At 31.5% G+C, this 18,455-nt stretch overlaps 1 protein-coding gene across 1 annotated transcript in view; it reads right to left on the bottom strand.

The window, feature by feature from the left end:
- LOC130902350 (phosphatidylinositol 4-kinase beta) overlaps nucleotides 1-17,205 on the bottom strand; it is a 77,573-nt gene extending 60,368 nt beyond the window's left edge. Inside the window, exons 1-2 of the mRNA XM_057814441.1 lie at nucleotides 16,941-17,205; nucleotides 13,527-13,794 (exon numbers count right to left, since the gene is read on the bottom strand). Of these exons, the coding sequence (XP_057670424.1) occupies nucleotides 13,527-13,711 (185 nt within the window). The 5' untranslated portion in view covers nucleotides 13,712-13,794; nucleotides 16,941-17,205. The remainder of the gene's footprint in view (nucleotides 1-13,526; nucleotides 13,795-16,940) is intronic.
- Between the last annotated feature and the right edge of the window lie 1,250 nt (nucleotides 17,206-18,455).

The raw sequence follows: 18,455 nt of genomic DNA on the forward strand, positions 1-18,455 counted from the left end.
TTTGTCTTCCTTCTAGTTAGTAGTAGTATTTTTTCCTCCCAGTCTAAGGGGAGGGCAACATATGAAGGTTTCACTTAGGTACCTGCCGTCACATTTTTTTTTGGCCCATACATTTAGTAGATATCACTATCTCGAAGCAAGTTGACCTCATTTTTTGGTCCCTTTCCTCCCTGCATAAAAAGTTCATTTTGAAAGTTCTATTAAGTAGGAGCGTCCGTTAGATCTGTTCATAGTGCAGCATAAGAATTTTCACCGCCTGGAGTTCCTTCGATACTTCGATGTTAAACGCGCGACTCGATACCTAATTTTTCGTCTTTAGAAACAGAAGATTTACCATCAGACAGTGTAATTGAGAGTGTTGGTGTAGTAAACATTGTGTTCAGAATGAATATTACCAATGGTTCAAAAATTTCCAAATAAGAGTTAGTTGGTGGAAACATCAACATAATGAGAAAAATTCTGGTCAGCAAAACTTTTAAACCTTCAAACTATGTGTAATGTGAAAATAAAATTAAAATGTTTTAAAAGCAATGCCTGATAATAAATGTAGCCAATCGTTCTAAATACAACATCACACGGGAAGAAGGAGAAAAGATGCTTAAATATGAAGATCTGCAAATCGACATATAGCGCATGTGAAACCTGAAGGCCTAAAAAATTTCCATTAACATTGGAATCACAGAACTCATCTCATCAGGGAACCACAATCTCCTGCAAATACAAAAGGCAGTGGTTCTGAATAAGGTTCATACAGTAGAAACTACTTTAATACTTACCTGACATACAGGCGGCGCAGAAACAATACCCTAAGTGTTCGTAGTGTGCTAGGTATTGTTTTACTAATGCAGACTATCAATAATGAGGACTAATAGAAATTCAGCAAAAATAATAATACGAAAACTAAGGGTAGATGAATACGAGATATGTTGCACGCGATTGATTAAAAACAGACAAAAAGCAACCCTAAAAATATATAACTGGAAGAGCGATGGAGCTATTTCGCCCTGTATGACAAGTATCTGTTAAAAATTTGGAATGAATCAATAGACACAGTTGTATCGCTTTTGTAACTGTCACAAAGATGGCCTTTTATTGAGACATACAGATGCCTAATCTGTAATTCAACAGAAGAAATGCTGGATTACATTAATGTTGGATGCGGAATACTTGCTTCGAAATCTTATCGAAATGATCATGATAGAATAGGCAAAATAATCCACAAGAAACTATACGAGCAACATATAGAAATCTGAACAAGTAGAAGCTAGAACTTCTTCTTTATACACATCATTCACGAAATTTTGTAATGTCTTTTGGAATAATGGAAATCGGGAAACAATCACGAAATATATCAATTTGGTCACTGAATTTTTATTTCAAAACATGAACAAGGCAACACCAGTACATTATTTGACAGTTTGTACTTGTTACTGTTGTTACTGAGGCATCAAAAATTTGTTTTTTCATTTTTTCCGATCTTTTTTAACAATTTTTTATAAGGGTTTTTAGTCGCATGCTTTGATATTTTACTTAAAAGTGACGAAAAAATAAATACCGAAACTCTATAATAACGGAGTTACATATTCCAATCCACCTAATATTTGTTAGATAAAAATCTACCAGGAAGTGAAAATACCGGGTCTATTAATAACTAATTATAATTTATCTGTAGAACTTGTGAGATTTTGTCTCATTTCATATTAATATGCTTGAGAATGTCACATATGTTCATATTACTCAAAAATACAGGACATATTTAAAGAAGATATTATATTAACATTTGGCATGTTTCAATGACGTAAGTCTCGACTATCGAATTTCTATTCCGAATACTATTTATAGAAAACTTGATAATATAACTGGAATTTTACGTTTTGTTTTACATAGGCGGATCAAAGAATTTACTTCAGTGTGGGAGACATACATAACCGTATTTTTTTGTTTGAATCGGCCCAAAAATTAACAATAATCCTCTCTTGTTTTTCGAAATAATGCGATTTCATAATTTACAATCAATCAATGAGAACTAACTATAAGAGTTTTTTTTAATAAGTCTGTATATATTTTGAATATATATGTATTATATGGGGAAGGCTCGATCGAATTTCATTTTATCCTTCGAGAAATAGCAGTATTAACCTAATACAAAAAACGCGTTGATGCATTTTCCTATATTTAAATAACAATCAACTAACCGGAATAATAGTATATGTTTCGCCTTTCGACGTTATGATTGAAATATTGTCCTAATTAATTTGTTTCCTCGCAGTTTTAATTCCTCCTTTTTTAATTTGATAGTTTTTCTAGTGCTTCTTGCTCTGATTTTAGTAATTAGAGGGACTTTTAAGCCTGTATTATAGCTTGGTGACTTTTTAATAACGTTCAAGTTTTTTATTTGTGTACTTGTGTTGGCTATATGATAAATTCTAGAAATTATCAACGAGAAAGAAAGCAATAAGCAATCATTTCAATGTAAAAGTAAGTTATTAGATTAGACATCAATAGACATTTTTTCCTAATTACATTCAATTATGCTACCTCAAATACGCTAAATTTATTATTTGAATTTTATTGTACATTTACTGTGATTTACTCAAACCTCTATATATTTCTTTCAATCAATCCAAAGCGATCGTAATTCTTTATCTATTTATATAATTTATGTTTTTTTACTAAAGCTATTTCTCGCACAAATGAAACTTCTTGCCTGTGCCTGAAATCAACGTGATTACCTTCAATAAATAAAGATGACGCACCTTAAAAATGGTGTTTGCTTTCTTGACAGCACAAAAATCGGAGTCCATTGTTTCTGGGGTATATTGGTTTCTACAATTTTCATCTGGTGTAAAATATAGACAGAAAAATTTAATTGAATTATGTTGGAAATCGCCCGAAGAATCATCGAATTGTTTATGCTAGCGAGCTTTTGATCATCATTAAACAATCGCTGCACGCAACTTGCAGATATGTAAGCTTTCATCTTCCTTTTAAAACCATATATGTATGTGCTAACCATTACTATTACAAATTTCGAGTAAAAATAAGTAGTTCAACATGTCGCAGTTAAAACAGTTCGAAAGATTCACAAAAATTAATTTTTCTGGTATGCATAGTTAATTATCCAAAGACAGAGTCAACTCTTACTAACAATCTATTTTAACTGTTTTAAGAAACCCCGCCATTGGCTAGTTTTTATGGCAATTTCATTAGTGGTACTATGTACATATAATAAATCATTTTCTATAAATCTCTGTCAAGCTAAAACAGTGAAAACTGATTTTGTAAAAAAATTGAAATACATAAATCTATATTTTCGGAAGGTAACTTTCTTTATCTTCTATCTGTGTAAGATTAAAATATTTCAATAGGCTAACTAAACCGTTCCCATTCCATTGCTATTATATAATGAAATTTGTTCAAAATACAGTCTTAAACAGTAGTTTAAGGGTGGATTATGATTACACCACTAGGCGGAAGATGCGGAAGAAACAATATTTAGAAGAAAACAGAAAATTTTTGAAGTGATACTAATTTTGATGCAGGAAAATATTTAGAAAATTATCTCAATAAGATATTTTAATATAGATCAATCCGGAAGGAAGGACAATTAAGTAGATACATCTATAAAATAACTTACACAAAACAAAGCGTTCATAATTAGAATAATGGCATTAATAAATTGAATAATAAATGAACAATGGTGTAATAACACTACAATAAAATGTTGCCAAATAGAAGAATTCCAATGTTTTAAACGAATAAAAAACGCGGATTTGTTAATACGAAAGCGCTTTGACGGTAGAGTAATTTTTGAAAAGTTGTTGGATAAATATCTACGGGGGAAAATAATTGTGAAAGTTAATTAAACATTATTTTTCACATGGGAAAATAATCGGAAAAACCGAAGAAAAGTAACGTTTATAGAGTATCCTAAAAGTGCTCCATCCCATGAAAGGATTAAATTTGTGAGTGTTTCTCTGTTTTTGAAAGTAGTAATATGAGCAATAATGATATTGAATGTTCAGAACCCTCATTTACTGTCACTGCTTCACAACTGCTTAATAAAATCCGTTTCATTGTGCGAATCGCCGAATAAGAAGAGGTAAGTTAGATAATAAAATAAATATTTTAACCTTACGGATACTCAATATTTTGCCTGAAAGATTACGTATGCAAAAGATATTAGTAAGGAGAGTATCGCGATTGCTTGATGCTAATTAAAAGCTCGTTTGCATTAAAAATTCAAACGAAGGTTCTAACCTAACCTTCAAACGTTATCAAAGCGAATGTTTACTTAGGTAACTCACTCGCTCACTTTTTTCTTGATAGTTGCATAGTACGTGTGGTTAGAGTGGAATTAACGATTTGAGCCTTTCTTTCATGGAATGATATCAAAGGGAACCAATCATTTGGAATACAAAAAAATTATTATCATTAGTATAACAAAATGTGATTGACGCGAGTTAGGTGACAGTTTTGTAGTAAACGTAGCTAAAGGTGAGTGTGGTTTACTAGCACTCCTGTCGTTTGGACTCGCCAAAGCTCCTACTAAGAGCCTCTAGGAAGCGCCTCGCGAAAGTATGAAACAGACATTAAAAAGTTTTGGTATATATAGGTTGGCGGTGGCAGGTATTTTGAGGAAATTCAGATTATGGTTATTTATGATTATTTAGTTTAGGTTGCATACGCCCGATTTACTTGAAATTTTAGTATGTTATACAGTTTTTTATGCTGAATAAGAAGAGCGACTTTGGCGAGATATTCGTGATAACATACCTCGTTATGGAAGAACTAGGTCTCATTTTCGTCAGTACTTTGGGGAATTTCTATTTAAAAGACATTATTCATATTCAAATAGAATTGAAGCATTTATTGAAGAAATGTCACAAATGTATCCAATAGAAATTAATTGTTAGAAATTGATTTTTGTCATTACATTAGTCGTAACTAATTATATTTAATGTTGGAGAGGATTGGTGTCGGGGGGAGGTGTGTTAAAAGATAGTCTACATCTTTAACAGACGCCCCTCTCTCCTCTACACAGACCCCCCCCCCCGCCCCTAATTTCAAGTAAATCGGGCGTATGCAACCTAAACTAAATAATTACCCCGATTATTTTCTAGATGGTTTGAAACTCTCTGTGGTGTGTAGAGGTTGAAGGAGATTATATCGAATTAAATATATTTCTACAGCATAGTTTTTATTGGGAAATTCCCCTGTTCCGTCAAAGAGTTTTAAAAAATGAAAATATATGAGGATATATATATTAGGTATGAGGATATATATATTAGATTGTTTCGGATTCAAAGAAAATTAATATATAGTTAAAATTAGTATGGACTGATAAAATAGTTGATTTTCAACTAAATATTTTGTATAAAACTATTATCAGCTTTGTTATATTTTCGAAAAACATTCATCTTCTGGTGTAAATAAATACAAAACGTTCTGGCGGCTAAAATATGTACCTAAAAACTAGACTATTGCTAAAAGGTAGTGAAAAATTTTCTAATAAGTTTGCCTTCACCAAACAAAAAATCCTAATTATTTAGTTTTCTCTACCTAAATACCCTAGACAATATCAAATTGTTCTTCAAACAATAACGTTACGTTTATGACTAGTAGTCACCACTATCTCGTAGTACCCAGTAGGAGCTTCCGGTATATGATACTTCATTCATGTCTGGTTGATAAAAAGAATTCTTTCATAAATTCCAATCAAACTAAATTATAACAAGGGATAGTTGAATTTAATTGGACTAATTGACTCTATTTAAGAAAACTATTACTAAACAAAAACGTGTCATTGATGAAGAATGCTAACAATTCACAACGCCCTCCCACACATGATTTACAAATACGGGGGCTACTTAATAATTCAGGACGTTTCCGTCTTAAGCTGCTATTTTTATGTACATTTTTGTGAAAATATACGGTGTTCAGCTGCACATTTTTTCGATATTCAAATTTAAAATATATTTGAATGCAACTAAAAATTTCGCCCTTAGATTAGAAAGACGTGACTGTTTAAAAGCAAGTGATAATTAACAAAAAACGGTTGTTGTCAAATGGGGTGAGCAATTGAAAACATCGGCGAATTGTACAGAGCTTTTCACACATAGAAATGAATGTAGAATGCGAAAAAATATTAGTTTCAGAGCATAATACGATAAAATATCGATTTTCAGGAAGTTATTCATATTCTGCCATCTGCCTATACTTACAAGCAGGCTGGGGATGTTTAACACACTTTTACCTTTTCATTTTTTCATATCAATGAAACAATGTCAGTGAAAAAATCATTCTTCTAATCTATATTTTTACATTGTTAATATAAATATACTTTAATCTCAGTTATCTGAAACATTCCAATACACTCTTCTAACAAAATTTTTGTAAAACTTTATAATGAGCACTCTATTTCTGTCGATCTTTTTTGTTTGTGTGCTGAACTTTTTTGTCTTTTCAACAGCCTTGCTTCAATGTTTTTCCGTTGAATTGTTTTCTCCTTCCTAACCTCCCTAAAGTGTAAGCTAATTTAATATTCGTTCTAAAATCATAAAATAAAAAGTTATGCAACATTTACAATAATAAAAATAAATCTGAAATAATGGTTTTATAAATAAACACTTAATATTTACCTTGTTTGATAAATGAAATCAAATACTGTATTGGAAGATCAGAATAATTCACTTGTTTTGGATAGCCTTAGTCAAATTTCAACTGAAACTCATACTCACACACAATTAAGGTTAGATTGTTGTTTTGGAGAGAAATCAACGAAATGCAGCAAAGATTGCAAAATTATATCATAACATACCAAACCTCTCATATCCCAAATATCACCAATTTTCCTTATTCAGAGTTTTGAGTACTGGTTCACTGAAAATTCAGTGTAAGTTTGGCAAGAAATCTGTCCGTTTGAATCCGTACTTGAGTATGTAAATCTGCCTACTAATCTTTCCACTTTATATATTAAAATCTCATTCTAGATCTTTCCGTTTCATGAAATTTCTAGAATGCCAACAGTAAACAAAAATGCCTTTCTAGAAACTGTCTCTATAAAAACGGATAACAAAAAAGTACAGTAAACAGATCACAAAAAATAAATATAAAAAAATAGCAGTTAGTTTCGATAACATGTTAGAACAGTCTATATCATAGGGCGAGTTCGTAACTGTATTAAACAAATATTCACAAGCAAAACTGTGTTAAATATTATGTTATTTTAACCCAGCCTAACTTTTCGTGTAGTATGTAGTATAAAATAATATTTTTAACGCTGTTTTTCAGATGGTCATTCATTTAATACCCTTAATTTCATTCATTTCAAACAAAGACCAGTCTAAACTTTACATAACATCATGAACAGAATTTTTTACAATTGTGAAAGGGATTTAATAATAAATTCGGCTACCGAAAAGTTGGATTATACACTAGCATGTACTGTTTGTCAAGGAGAGTTGTGGTTTAATATTGAATAGATATCAGGATAGGAATCATATATCATCGATGAGACATCAAATCCATTGTTGTGGATTTTACGTGTACACATAAAGAAGAGAAAGAACAGAAACAAGAGGAAGCAAAAGTATTATACGATTATGAATGAGACTAATTCCATAATTTATCGAAATCACACGGCTTTCATCATTCACAATAGTATACTTCTTTTATATTGAATGTTAAAAAGAAAATATCGTGAAATAGGGCTTCCAAGAAAGTTACATAAAAAAATATCGCGCCAAAGACAATACCTTAAGGGTGTTGGGACGAAGTGTATATATTACGAAACAATTTTGTCTAGTTGCTATTTTTAAAAAAGAAGTTTGCATGATTTACAATTTTTCCAGCCTACTAAAAAAAAGCAATTTTTTTAAACTTTCTAATTGAAAAAAAAAGCATCGGACGGATTGTACCAATTTCTGGTTTGGTATTATTTTTTTTTAAATCTAGCGTGTCTAATTTAACCGGACTAATATATGTAATGAATTTATTCAGTATTTTAAAACAAACCTACTAATTTAATACAAATTCGTACTTATACAAACAAGGAAAACGATTTGTTGACAACAAAAAAACCCAACACGATGTTTTCACCAAACGTGTCAAAATACGTCGAGACCTAATAAGTACCTCTATAAAATTGGCTGACCCAAGTCATAAAAATAGATTAAAAATTTATCGTAAATGAAAGCTTTTTAGGTGCCCAAATGATATATTAGGGTGCATTTATAGTTTTTGAAATAATTCGAAAAAAAAAATCTGCCAGGTTTTTCAAACTTGACGATACCTATTTAAATCAAAATAATTTTGTGCTCTTTGTTTCACAAAAGAGTGAAGTGCAACAAATTCTTGTCAAAAATTTTCCATTTTTCAACATTAAACCATCAAAAATTTCTTGAATGGCTTGTTCCAATATAGATAATCGTATGTAAAATCGATTTCATTCTTATTTTGTTCATTAACTCCTAATTTATTTAGTTTAGATTTAGGTCTGCCAGATTTTGATATTTCACCGAGCATACTCTCATTAATGGTCTCAGCAATAATCCAATTAAACATGATTTAAGTGTTCATTAAGTGCAAGAGACACCTGTTAAAAATATTTCCATTCAACTTCTAACCATCAAAAATTCCTTGAATGACTATTTTTTCAATGTACTAAAAGTGGTAGACCTTAATGATACTGGTGTATATTTCAAGATCAAATCTTATTTAAAATCGATTTTGATATTGGAACAAGCACCAGTCTCTTCAACATCCACCACTTGTAGAAAGCTCATCGAAACAAAAGGCATTCAGGGAATTTTTGAAGATTAAAAATTGGACATAAAATTTTTTTTGACAGAAATCTGTTGCACGTAATGAAGACTTAAATCCTGTTTGAATGGATTATTGCTTAGACCATCAGAGTATGCTCGGTGGAATACCAAAAGCTGGCAGACCAACCTAACCTAACCGAAATTATGAGTTAAGGAACAAAATAAAAATGGAATCGATCATTGATATTGGAACAAGCACAAAATCATTCAAGGAATTTTTGAATTTTTCAAAAACTTTAAATACTCCCGATTATTGATTTTCGCACCTAAATAGCCCCTGATTTACGATAAATGTTTACTCCATTTTTTTTACATGTGCCAGCTAATATTATAGGGGTTCGAAACCTTTAGATTTAACACTTTCGGACTAGATTCGAAACAAAAAATTCCAACACGCCAGTCTCGAAAAAGTTTGTAAACAATTCCAATTTTGTTTTATTCTACACACGAATCAAGTTTGTATTTTGTTTAGTGAAAAATCGACTTCAAATTCTTTTTTGTTTTGGTATCCTTGTAAACAATCAAAATATTTTCTTTAAATAGGAATCTAAAAAAATTCATAATTGTTACTATTCCTGTATCAATTTTTTTCTCTGCAAGATTCTTTTCTAATATTTTCCTCGTTTTACACATAAAAAGTCGGTAGCGCAAATAAATGATCATCGAATCGTTCAATCGCCTTATAAATAATGGATTCATGATGGTAAAACTTTTAATTGAAAAATAAATACATAGGTGATCTAGATTAATTGTTCTGATTGTTTACCAAACTGTAAGTAAGTATGCTCTTCAAATAAAAAGTTTACACTTTAGATTTGTTCTATGCAAAAATACAATACTTTAATTTATTTACTTAATAAATGATTGATAATACTTTCGCTACGATTATTAAATTATTAATCTCAGTCATATTTCTGATGTCATATCTCAAAATTTACTTCTTTTATTGTTTATTAAATATTATTATTTACGTAGAAACACAATCAAAGACACCGAGGAAAAGTTACGTTAATATTATTCTGAAAATACTTATCTGAAAGTGGCAATACGAATATGGAAGATATTGAGCGAGACGCAAATTTATCAACTAATTTAGCAGAGCTAATCTGACGTAACCGTACTGATCCACCGTGTTTTTTTTCTTCTGTCCACGATCTGTTGACGCTTTTTCTAATAAGCGATGACGAAGAATGACAGTTTTAATCATTATAACTATTTCGGTTGTCAATTTTCCTCGTACTTTCGAAAATAAAGTTCTAACAAGAAACAGTTAGCAAGAAATTGTTTACCACCTTCTTATGCCATGTGGGAAATAATAGAATTGACGCTATCCGTTTAATTTTGTGGTTTACATTCAACATTTTTTGGTCCTAACAGGCACACTGTTGTCGGTATCCTAACAACAATTTGATACAGAAAAGTCTGTAACCGTTCGACCTACAGCTAATTTCATTGCATAAGCATTGACAGTCATACAATAATTACCGTAGACTGTACGCATCCTAGGGTGAATTTCAACAGACCTACACCCTTCGGTTTGTAAAAATCGAATCACAATTCGTAACTCACAATTGGAATGAGTATGAATCGAATAACTTGGCGACAACTGAGAGATTGAAGTCAGTACTAGCAGTGCAGTCGTACAACGCGCAGATTTGATATTTGTCATTACGCATTTCAATTTTAAAAACACACCGAACTTGAAAAACAAAGACATCCCCTCTAGAATCCCCACATATTTTCATATTCTGAATTAGTTTCAGTTTGATCCAAGATTTGTTCTCGGAAAGAAATTACTACACGGTGATGATGGATACCGTTTTTACGCTTATCATTTGATGCTACTGGTAAGCTAAGTATCGAATTGAAGCTATCAAAATTTCATTTTACCATTTTTCTGAAAGATAAAACCCTCTTAAAGCAGTGTTTATTAGCAATACGAGGATATATTGAAAAATTCTTAGCCCACTATAGAACCAAACAAAATTTCAATGTGAAAATATTTTATTACTCAACATATTCTCCTCTTGAATGGATACATTTATTACAGCGAACCTGCAACGTCTCTAGACCTTTCAAAAAAAAATGTTTCTTCTTGCTCTGCAAACCAGACCTCCACAGTTTTTATAAACTCCTCGTTGGAAGAAAATTTACGACCTTTTAAGCTTTTTTTCAGTTGAGGAAAGATATGATAATCGGACGGAGCCAAATCTGGTGAATAAGGGGGGTGTTCTAGTTAGGGTTCAAACCCTAAATCACGAATTTTTTACATGACAACATCAGATTTGTGTGCAGGGGCGTTGTCCTGCAAAAACAAAACTCCTTTGGATAGGTTTCCGCGTCTTTTCTCTTTAAATTTTTCCCGTAGAGTGGTCAGTAATGTCGAATAGTAATCTCCAGTTATTTTTCTACCCTTATCCAAAAAATCAATCATGATTACATTGCAATCCCAAAAAACTGAAGCAAGAACTTTTCGAGCAGATTTTTGGACACGAAACTTCTTAGTTCTTGGAGAACCAGAGTGTCGCCATTCCATCGATTGTTGCTTTATTTCTGGATCGTAGAAATATACCCAAGTATCATCCATAGTAACAATTCGGTTTAAGAAGTCTACATTGTTTTAAAACCGAGCACAGATCGAACGCTATGTTTCTACCTTTGTACGCTTTTGGTCAACATTCAAACATTTGGGGATCCATTTTGCAGCAATTTTTCTCTTGTTGTGAACTTTATAATGAACGCGTTCGTATGAAAGATTAATTGCTTCAGATATCCATTTTAACCCAATTCGACGGTCTGATAAAATCATGTCATGAACTGCATCGATATTTTCGGAAACTGACACAGAAACTGGCCTTCCCGATCGATCATCATCTTCAATAGAAAATTTACTTCTTTTGAAGCTTGCAGTCCAATTTTTCACGGGCATTAAGCATTTCTTCGTAAATATGCTTACACTGACACTTCTAATAAATTATTGTTCGTTGCTATGGTAACGCAACATTTTGTTTATGCATGGAACTGGTCTAGGCTAACTAGATACCAATACATCCTCGTTCATAGAGACTATTACCTATATCCATTCAAAATATTGTTCAGAAAAAAATTATCGCAGAATAATCAACGAACAGTGACATTTGAAATGACATTTCGGAAACCTCGCTCTATACGAACGTCTCTAGTCGTAAATATGAAGGTTGTCACTCGAGTTTTGAGATAGAAAAATAAAAACATTTATTTGCAACTGGATATGACTTTATTGGTTTTCAAAATATTTTCCATTAAAATCAATACATTTTTGCATGCGTTTGAACCTATTGTCGAAAAGCATGTAATTTGAACGCATCAATCGTTTCTCATGTGGAGAAAAACATTTTATTTTTGATCTGCGGTGATAAGAAGGAATCTTTGTGTACTAAACAAGGACCCATCAATTCGATATTTTGACTGTTCAAAAACGTTTTGTTTTGAACTGTGTGTGAGAGCTCGCATTGTCGTCTTCTGCGATTGGTTTCCCTGATTTTTAAGAAAAGTTTTGTTAACAAATGTTAGAGTACCATATGGAATTGACCGTTCTACGTTGCTCTAATGGAACGGTGCCGACATGTCCAGTTATTCCAAAAAAGCAGGCGACGATTTACTTTGAAGTGCTTCGTGCGCAAACAACAGTTGGATTTGATTAGTATTGGAAGACACCCATACAGTCTATTGTTAGTTAGTTTCGGATTCATATAGATCCATGATTCGTCACCTGTCACGATCTTTTGAAACACCTCGTTTGAATTTTTTTTGAGCAATTGTCAAATTATGCGGCAACCAATGCGAACAAATCTTTTTAACAACCAAATTTTATACAATGTTGAATGTATAGAAATGAATTTAATGCCTAAGTATGCCGCAATCTCACGGTATGTTAAGATCTTGTAATTTCAGTTTACGCACAACATCGACGTTTTCTGGCACAACATTCGATTTCGAAAAAAGCGAAACACGGTGGCTCCAGATAGTGTTTTGTCACCAAAAGCCGAAACGAGTTGAACGGCACACTGCTATTGGTTTAATCCACATCAAAAGTTATAGAATATCATCGTATGAAAATATTCGCGATTTAATTCCAATTTTTGACCAATATGAATTTTTCAAGTATCTGTAAACAGCGCAAGTTACGAGTACATTCACCATTAAGAATGAAAACTTTATTATGGTAATTGACATAATCAGTGTTGCCATATCTCAGTAGAGATATGGCAACTTAAGTAGTAACCCTTGTACAAACGCGGCAGTTCTATATAGAAAACGATATTGAAACTCGTGAAACACGGTTGTGGTTCTGGGAATACCGTTTCGATGAAATTAGTTGTTTGGGGCTTGTGAAACTTTACTTCCTCGTCGCGATTACATTTCGCCACGTCCACTGTTGTTTCATTAAATAAAATGAATCCTACTGCTTTTTTTTTACTTGTTATAGAAAAAAAAATATATTCTAGTGTTAACATTGGCCAACTACAAACAATTCTCATTGTGCCGGTGCTACAATGAAGACCAGTATGTTGCCAAGTTCCTGCCACATAATTCTAGATACATTCTGCAGTCTTTAATACTTTATAGAAAATAAGTCTACTTCTTCAAATATTTGTTATATAAAAGTGAAAATGCATTTATTTTAATGATCGATTAATATTTCCAAGTAGAAAAACTTACCTAAAATCGAGGCTCAAATTTCTCTGATGATTGCTGAGTCTTGTTTTGATACTAAGGGAAGTCGTGGGTCTTCCATGGACAGAGGGCACGCTGTCTCTACAGTTCGTCAGTTTTTGACGTTTTAGTTGAGTCATTACATTGGGTTGTTGCTGTTGCAGCAACCCTCCTACGGGATTTCCACTCATTTTCCACTTTTTTCTACCTCCTCATTTTTATCGATTATCTCATAACCGCACCCGCACGTTGAGATATTGTAATTTTAATCCGGCTGTAATAAAAGATAAACAGTATCGCTATAATTTTCATACACAATCAACAGTAGAGAAAATTGTAAATAAATAAGCTTTAACGACAATAGATTACCCGATAATACCTACAAAAAAAAATATGACAAAATTATTTGACATTAATGATAAACGTCAATTATTGTTAAGGTCCACAAAATAATCGTTTTATTGTTAGCTATAAACTAAATCTTCAAAAGATAAAATCGGAAAATGATCAAGATCTAAGCTAAGCCTTAACAAACAAAAACAGTCAGTTATCTATACAACAATACCATAGAGTTGTCAACCCGATAAGAAAGGTTAAAAAAATGAATCTATATATATAATCATTCTTCAATAGGTATATACCTAACTAATAATCGCACCAACAAAATAACTAAACAATAAAACCTAGCCGGAAAATGCATTCATCAAACAGATCCTTGAAGGTCAAAAATAATTTTATCTTATCACAAAACTACTAATTATACTATAATCATCATAAAGTTAAGACATTCAATGATTAGAAGATTGACTGATGTCTAAGCACTAACAAATTGTATCAAGTTAGTTCCAGAAATTGAGTAATTATATATTATTAATAAACTAGTGCCAATAGAAATAGTACCTTATCCTTCCTTTAGATAAAACTACTACATATTAAAACTAAATGATATTTTGAATAAGAATATATTGAGCTGATAATCAACATACAAACTTTCATCACAAAATATTTAAGTTTCATTTGGTTAGATAACATACAAAATTGAACTGGATATATTCATATATTAAATACCCAAATACTACAAACATGTTAGCTACTGAAACCAAATGCTAAACACTTCTCAAAATTTGTTCTCTATCCATTCACGGTTTCTCTAGAACATCTTTTGACTTATGCCTAACTATGGAGGGTAGAGGTAACGAGTAGTATCTCATATAAGGGAAAAGTTGAAAAAGTGTCCAGCAATTCAAAATTTTCCCAGACAAAGGGTGTGATATGAATATAACAATTGTAGAATATTCAAAGTTGAAAAATTATATATTATAGTTCAATATTTAAAATTTCACTGACACTTGTTCAAATACACAGATTGTTCTCCTTACCTTTAACCTCCGAAGGCCTACCTGAGCCACTTTATATTCTTGTCATCTAACTATCTCGTTTGAGTCTTTACTGCTTTTTTATATTCCTCTTGATTCACAATAGAGTTGTTCCATTGCATTGGCCTGATATAAGGTGAGTACTAGAATTTTTATTTCGATTTTGCTGGTTCTTTATTAATTTCTCTTTCATTTCCACTGTATATCAATTCATCTCCACATAGTAAATATGATTAAACATCAGTTTAGAGGACCTATACATTGCAGTAGAAACCATCTATATTACCTCATAGATAACTATTAAACACTCGTCTCAGTAAAAGATGCTCAGAGATTTTGAACCAAATATTCTACTTCTATATGATCAATGATTAGCAACTCATAGCAATCAATTATTCTGTTCGGTAGATTAATATCTAACATTGAATAAAAGAAATAGAATAGAAATAGAAATGATCACCACAACTTCATCGAGCGATGACATAAAGGCAGCAGTAAACATAAATTTTTGTAAAGTAATGCTGGCAACATAGATATTTCATCTAATATGAAAATATTATTGATATTCGATAGAAATACTTGATACAAAAGTAGTGGTGGAACATATAGGAAAACAATTGTCAAGTGTGTTGTTACTAACCATTCTCACTTATTTGTAGCTTCAAAACTATTCAAATAATTCCACTAGATCATTAAATACAACAATCGAGGAAAGAGAGCATACTCTACCATCACTTTTTATTTGAAGGAAACCACTAAACCATAGATTAGGTACATAGAATAAGAGTCATAATAGATATTAGAAGAAAGAAGAATCTGTTCTTCAATCTTTCTAATGTAGCACAAACTTTGTACAGATTGTGGCAAGTACAGAAAAATCTTTTAAATCATATTCACAGGTCTTCAGAATTAATAAGAAGCTTATTCTGACCTCAGATAAATGAAAATGGAGATATAAAAAGGAAGTGTACATTGTTAACTTAGAATTGGACAGATATATTTGTTTGCAAAGCTATCATTACATTATATACTTCAACCACCAAAGGAAATGAACATGTACCAACCGATACCAATACAGGACATTAGTAGGACATTATATTGAAGGTGAATGAATACCATGTCAAGAAAAAAAGGTGAGGTGAGAATGGAAAATGTATTAGATAGTGGGATGAAATTCCACTATGACTATCAATATATGCTTCTACTCAAGATGATATAAGACTGTTAATTTGTCAAAAATTGTGAAGATTTAATTCAAAACAGGGAATCAATTTGTATAAGACACTGTGAGTTTTATAGCCTCGACCTAATGATTACTTATTGTTTTCTCATTAAAAGATGAATTGTGTAGATACCGATATTCATCACCAAAAGAAGTGGTCAAATTAATTGTTATGAAGTTATTTCTTTTTTCGTTTTTATATACGTTGAGTGCTACTTTTGACATCTAAGAATATTTGATGCCGATCTTATAATTTACAAAAATATTAAGTTATGATGAATTTTAAAAACCAAATAAATACACTTTTTTGAAACAAAAAAAAAACCCAGACCTGGACCTACTTTGTTTAAATGCATCAATGTAATTCTTGGAGATTCTGAGTATATCGATAAACGAATATAAAAGTGTTTCTTGTGCCAAAATATTATTCTTGCTATAACAGATATTACAATATGTTCATAGAGTATATCACACTACATATTTATATAAACAAATATTATTTAAAGTCATTTGAATTAAAATATAAAATTTGATAAACAACATATGTTTATATGGTTTAAACGGAAAGCCATTTTTTCTAAAATGACTGTCCCATTCACATAAATTACTTGGTGTATTTAATGTATTTGTTGGGTATTGCATCAAGATGAAATACTATTGTTTATGTTCGTATTTACATTTTCTCGAAGGGTGTGCCTTTATAACTTATTTTTATGGTAAATATTATGTTGCAGTAAAAAATAAAATGAGAAATCAAATGAGAATAACGTGAAACTTTTTTTAGAATTTAGGTTTGCTGGTTATTCACATATATGCACTTACTTTCTACTACTGACTACAAGTTGTAATCTTAAGCTGTCAAATCCTCATAATAGCCCTGATAAATACACACACCTAGTAAATAATTTACGAATATATAATACACGTAATCACTGATTATCACATATAATAATAATCTTAAGTACAAACACTACAACTTCGTCTTATTTATTATTGTTTTGTACAATTTAGACCACTCCAACGAATGACAAACACGAACTACCAAGTTCGCCACGACTGCGGCGCCACCGCCATTACTGCATACTTTGGAAGAGAGGGGATAAATTCATAGATAATTTAATTTTAAATTTGATGTTGTCAGACTTAGTATCTTTTTATGTTTATAAGGATTTTGAGCTAAGTAAATGAACACAATAAAAAATAAATAGTAATTTGAATTTCTTATATTTTACGTAACGTAGATTATGCCTGTTATGGATTAAACTACTAGTAAAAATATTAGGATTATGAATATTATAGTTGGTATAGAGAGGAGTAGTGGTTTTTAAATTGACCAGAACATCTGGTCAATGATAATGATAATAATAATGATAAGCATCATTTTTAATCTAACAAGACTATTATTTTCCAGAATATGGAAACATACATAAAAATAAGAAAGATTAGAGTTACACATTTAGCATTTATGGGCATCTCATTTCTCCTCTAAGTTTTTTTGCATAAAATTTAAATCAGTGGTGACTATACCATGGTTCAATACCATAGGGCTGAAATAAGAGATACGAGGGAAAAACCAAAAGTAGCCGAAATTATTTAAAAAAATACTTAATCTCAAATGTTTTACAAAACTATGAACCCCTTTTATAGCTATTTTTATACCTGGACATTTTTAGCTAAAAACTGTTGAACTAAAATAACTCCTAAGAAACACCAAACATTTCCAAATTACACCTTTGACCTGGGGGAACCAACTCTGCATGAACTACACTCTGTTTATGAAAAAAGCAAATCAGTATTGTTTCCCCGTTTAATTTGACTTGATAGCATTTTTTGGGACGGGGAAACTATGATATCTTCCATAGACTTGACTGTTGCTTTGATTCTAAATTATATCCATAGCACCATGACTTATCACTAGTAATAGATCTTGACAGAAAATCTGGATAATCTCCATGCCGTTCTTTCAAAGCACGACATATTTTAACTCGATGTTCTTTCTGTTCAGTCAAAGTACAAGGAACAAACAGCAACCCATTACATGACATGAAACCTAAGATAACCCATCACTTATCGACAGCTGATCAATGATCACTCGACGGTTTGTGGCCTCCAGTTTGTCCAAGTTTTTAAGCCGCACCAACTATTCGTACAATTAAGTTTTCCCATAGTGTCATCTTTGTAAGCTGTTTCCAGCATTAAAGCAAGTTCAGGCGTACTTTATTGGGTATAAATAAAAATTTCACTTAAACTTAGCATCATAAAAGGCGAAACAAGGACAAAATGGCGCTAGCAAAAAATCTACAGACTACAGATGAACAGAATAAGCCACTTCGATAT

This window comes from Diorhabda carinulata, chromosome X (genome assembly GCF_026250575.1).
Source record: "Diorhabda carinulata isolate Delta chromosome X, icDioCari1.1, whole genome shotgun sequence".
NCBI lineage: Eukaryota > Metazoa > Arthropoda > Insecta > Coleoptera > Chrysomelidae > Diorhabda > Diorhabda carinulata.